Here is a 5431-nt window from a genome sequence, read left to right as displayed (position 1 = left end):
TTTTAAACATTAATAGCAACTTGGATTATTTCCAGAACTAATTTTCACTATGTAGAATGATTCCCAAACTTCTATAGAAACGTTTAAGTTCTCAGCTGAGAGTCTTAACATCTAATAAGTTCAACTACTCTTCATAAAGACCAATTCATATTATATAAGTCTTCTAAAATAAAAGCTTAGAACAAAGAGGTGACGTCCAAAGAAATAAAGATCAAAAATCTCATAAGGGGTCAGAGAATAAACAGAAGAACCCAGTCTAACACTGGTGACTGCTACACCACTATCAACTTAAAAGGTTTGAGTCCACAGTATAGGATTCAGTTCTGGTGGTAGCCGTCTTGGGACATTTGGTTCTAAAACTAATTGCACTGTAAGCTTGGTTTTAAAACAATTGCCTTGTAATAGACTCCAAGAACTATCCTTTCATCCTCTATAATTATGTAATGAATTAGTATGTTTGTAACCTACTTCCAATAGATAGAAATTACTTTACTTTCAGTAGTAACCATTCTTCTATTTAAGAAGCACAAGTTTATTACCTGCTGAATGCCCACCGCATAGGTTTTCAAAAAGAATTCAGAAAATTCAAAGTATTCTTTTGTGACATTTCCTGGGCTTCCATATCTTAAAATACAAAGAGAAAATATTGAAATACCATGAAGTTTACAAACAGCACGCTTGCTACTTTAAATATAGTCCCTTATTTAAAGATGGATTCTGTTAGGGCAGAAAACTAACACTGCCTTCTTTTTCGCACAAGCCACAAAATGAAATCAAGATAACCTGTACTTAGACTATGGGCCACACTTTAAAGTTTCAGACAGAAGCTTTCACTTGCTAAACCAAGAGCTCCTAAAGGGTGAATATTAGAAATTAAAATGTTAAAACTGACATAGATTTTTTCAATAAAAGCTTTTAAAATTAAACGTGATTTTATTACAGAGTTGAGTGACCATGCAGCTTCTTGCATAATTCTTAGATATTATCAATAGGCTGAACAATATTTTTCCAAGTTTTTCACAGAAGAATAAAAAAGATCCAGAGAACATTACCCACTTCATTACGATCTCAAAGCCACTGATTACAATTAAGCCTACTTTAAACAGCGTGACTCTTGGCTCTCAGGGTCTCTAAAGACAAATAATCATATCTGATACTGAGATACTGACTGTATGATCATCAATATAATAAACAGATAATTACCGTTCAAAGAGCCGAGCTACGATATGCAGTGCCCACTTCTTACATTTCCACCATACCAGTTCTGGTCTATCATCCTCATCAATTTGCAGAGTCTCCTAACAGGACAAAATTACCCAGATTAAAGTTCTGCATAATAAAAGGATTTATGTGAATAACAAAGGCAGGATAAATCTTGATATAGATTAAGTCATATTAAATGTACAGTTAGATTGCTATACAAATGAAAATTCTTACGGATTGCTAGGCAGGAAATAAATAAGCAAAGTAAATTTCAACTAACCAATGCTGCTGTTCACATTTACCTCCTATCTTCAAAAGGCCTAAATAAGTAGAGGACAAAATACAAAACACCATGGTTCTTTGAGGAAACCCAGATGATAAAAAGGCTTTACATTTTTATTGGGGTGATAGCACAAGTGTATGTCAAAATTCACTGAACTAGTCATTAAGTTCTGTGCATTTATGCATGTAAGTTAAACATCAAAATACTTTGTCTTATGGTATGGACAACAGATATACTACTGCACATTTTAAGACAAACTAAAATTTTAATAGCTACAAGAGCTAATTTGATAAATTAAAAATAGTATCATTATTCCAGATCAAAATTAACCATCTCTTCCCTGTCAAATGGACAAATTTAGAATTAAGTGTGTGCCCATAATAGGCATTCGCAGTCACTGCTTATTAAAGTGTAAACGAGGGCACACTTTCTGAAGAGCACACTGCAAGATCAGCAAAAAGCCTTCATGCTTCTAGGAGTTTATCCAAAGAAAATCATCATATATGTGTGCAAAAATTTAAGTACATTCTTAGAGTTAAAACACTAAATAATTAAAACAACCCAAACATGCAGCAAGTAAAACATTCAACAAAAATGACAGTATAAAAGCATTTATAATCATAAAAATATTTATAAGTTTTAAGTGAAAACTGAATTTCAAAATAGTATCAATAAATAACTTCTTTTTTTTCTTTTTTGAGACAGGGCCTTGCTCTATACCCTAAGCATCATAGTTTACTGCAGTCTCAAACTACTGGGTGATCCTTCCACCTCAGCTTCCCAAGTGCTACCACACCTGGATTTTTTTTTTTCTTAACTTTTTGTAGAGTACAGGTCTCACTATATTGCACAGACTGGTCCTGAACTCCTGGCCTCAAGTGATCCTCCCCATTTGGCCTCCTAAAGTGCTAGGATTATGTGTGTGAGACACCAGGCCCAGCCAACATATACTACTTTTATAAATAAAATATGTTGTGTATAGAGGCAGAGAAAAAAAAAAAAGACTAGAGAGATAAAGTTTTAAAAATGGTTTTCATTTTTTGTAGGATTAAATTGTTTATCCAAGCTTTGTAAAAATGGCATTATGAATTATTTTATTAATTATACAGTAAATTTTTTTTTTTTTCTTTTTTTTTTTGAGACAGAGTTTCACTCATGTTACCCAGGCTGGAGTGCAATGGCGCGATCTCGGCTCACCGTAACCTCCGCCCCCTGGGTTCAGGCAATTCTCCTGACTCAGCCTCCTGAGTAGCTGGGATTACAGGCACGTGCCACCATGCCCAGCTAATGTTTTGTATTTTTAGTAGAGACGGGGTTTCACCATGTTGACCAGGATGGTCTCGATCTCTTGACCTCGTGATCCACCCGCCTCGGCCTCCCAAAGTGCTGGGATTACAGGCTTGGGCCACCACGCCCGGCCAGTAAATTTTTTTAAAAAGCTTGTAGGGATAACAAATCAGTCTACCACAAATATTCCAAACCCATTTCCCCTGTTTTTCTTAGGAAAACATTTTCTTACAGGAGGAACGGTCCTATCGATAATAGTTCGGAAGATCTCCATCCATGTTGTCATGGTTTGGTTATTCACTAGCTGAAGAGGCAATGCATACTGGAAAACAGAAGAACAACAACATGAACAATAATTCCTCCCCTCCAAAAAAATCAGCAATTTTATCTATATTGTTAAGACTAAAATATATGAAAGGGCTAACATTTGAGAATGAAAACAGCAATCTTATATTGTTCAATCTAGCTTAAAATAAATTCATAAGTATATATGGAACTTAAATTTTTAAATTTAAAAGACTACATGCCATGAGTTGTTTCTTGGGGCTAATTTTTGAAAGAAAAAAAAAATTACTACTACTGAGGTCTCATTTATTCAGCATGAGATTCTAGGTGAGTGATTTTTATGACTTACCCCTTTGAGGGTCAAACCTTCTATTTTAAAGACCTTGATGAAAATCTTTATCTCAACAAACGCTCATCAAACATTTTTTTACTTACTTTTCTCTACACTGTAGCATAATAACTACAGTCCACTTTGTACTATACAGGTATGTGGCTCACCCGTCATACTGTGAGGTGCAGGAGAGGAGGGACAGTGCCTCCACGATCCATTCAGTACAAAACATGCTACCATGCTACAGATATAATAAGACAGACAATTTTTGCCCTCACAAAGCTTACACTCTAACTGGAAAAATATATACATATACATACAGTCAAGTACCACATAACAATGTTTCAATCAGTGACAGACTGCATATACAATAATGGTCCCATAAGATTAGAACAGAGCTGAAAGATTCCTATCACCTAGTGACACAGTAACCATCTTAAAGTCATAGCACAATGCATTACTCAAATACTTGTGGTGATGCTGGTGCAAACAAACCTGCTGCATTGCCAATGGTATAACATATAGCAATTTTTTTTTTTTTTTTTTGAGACAGAGTCTTGCTCTGTCACCAGGCTGGAGTGCAGTGGCACAATCTCAGTTCACTGCAACCTCTGCCTCCCTGGTTCAAGCGATTCTTCTGCCTCAGCCCCCCAATCAGCTGGGACTACAGGCACATGCCCAGCTAATTTTTGCATTATTAGTAGAGCCAGGGTTTCACCATGTTGGCCAGGATAGTCTCAATCTCTTAACCTCATGGTCCACCCACCGCAGCCTTCCAAAGTGCTGGGACTACAGGCGTGAGCCACCATGCCTGGCCAAGTATAACAATTTTACACAGTACCTAATAATTGGTAACGACAACTATGTTACTAGTTTATATATTTACTATACAATACTTTTTATCATTAGAGTGTACGCCTTTCACTTTTTTTTTTTTAAGTGATGTAAAACAGCCTCTGGTATGTCCTTCGGGAGGTATTCCAGAAGGCACCGTTATCATAGACGACAGCTCCATGCATGTTATTGCCTCTGAAATGAAGACACTCCAGTGGGACAGGATATGTAAGTGGAAAGCAGTGATATTGATGATCCTGACCCTGTACAGGCCAAGGCAAATGTGTGTGTGTCTTAGTTTTTAATGAAAAAGTTTGAAGAGAAAAAAAAAAAAAAAAAAAAATTCTAAAATTTAAAACCTTTTAAAATATGGATAAAAAGAAAATATTTTTGTACAGTTGTACAGCATGTTAATATTTTAAACTAAGTGCTAGTACAACAGAGTCAAAAAGTTAAAAATGTTAAAGTTTATGATGTAAAAATGTTACCGTGAGCTAGGCTCAATTTATTATTGTGGATAAATTCTATAAATTTAGTGTAGCCTAAATGTTCAACATTAATAAGTCTACATACAGTAGCATAGAGTAATGTGCTAGGCCTTCACATTCACTCACCACTAATTCACCCAGAGCAACTTCCAGTCCTGCACGTTCCATTCATGATACCCTACACAGCTGTGCCATTTTTAAAATATCTTATACTATATTTTTAGCATATCTTTTCTATGTTTAGACATACAATTAGTTACCACAGAGTTACAGTTGCTTTCAGTATTCAGTATAGTAACGTGCACAGGTTTGCAGTCTAGGAGCAACACATAGCCTAGGTATGTAGTAGGCTATACCACCTAGGTTTGTGTAAGTACACTCTACAGTGTTCACACATGGACAAAAATTACCTAACAATGCTTTTCTCGGAATGTATTCCCAAAGTTAAGTAACACATGACTATACAAGTAGAAAGGTAGGAATGATAAGAGAAGAAGAAGAAGAAGAAAGGGCTTTATGGGCTATATTAAAAAGTTCACACTTTATTCTAAGTGCATTTGGGAGTCATTTGGATTTGGGATAGGGAACAGAGAAGTAGGCTGACTGTTAGGCTGAGGTTATGTAGAGAATACCCATTATAAATGCCCTGTACAAATATTATAAATGCTACTTGGACAAGATCTATTGCATCATACTTTATTTTATTTATTTATTTATTTT

At 35.4% G+C, this 5431-nt stretch overlaps 1 protein-coding gene across 2 annotated transcripts in view; it reads right to left on the bottom strand.

Annotated features, from left to right (window-relative positions):
• Positions 1 to 5431, bottom strand: part of IPO8 (importin 8) — a 73505-nt gene that overhangs the window by 50539 nt on the left and 17535 nt on the right. For both annotated transcript variants that reach the window (XM_032268538.1, XM_032268539.1), the window contains 3 exons: positions 3006 to 3095; positions 1204 to 1298; positions 540 to 624 (listed from right to left, as the gene is read on the bottom strand). In XM_032268538.1, coding sequence (XP_032124429.1) covers positions 540 to 624; positions 1204 to 1298; positions 3006 to 3095 — 270 coding nt within the window. The remainder of the gene's footprint in view (positions 1 to 539; positions 625 to 1203; positions 1299 to 3005; positions 3096 to 5431) is intronic.

The sequence above is a fragment of the Sapajus apella genome, unplaced genomic scaffold, assembly GCF_009761245.1.
Source record: "Sapajus apella isolate SASKATOON/1434 unplaced genomic scaffold, GSC_monkey_1.0 scaffold183, whole genome shotgun sequence".
Taxonomy (NCBI): domain Eukaryota; kingdom Metazoa; phylum Chordata; class Mammalia; order Primates; family Cebidae; genus Sapajus; species Sapajus apella.
This window is presented reverse-complemented; position numbering and strand designations above follow the sequence as displayed.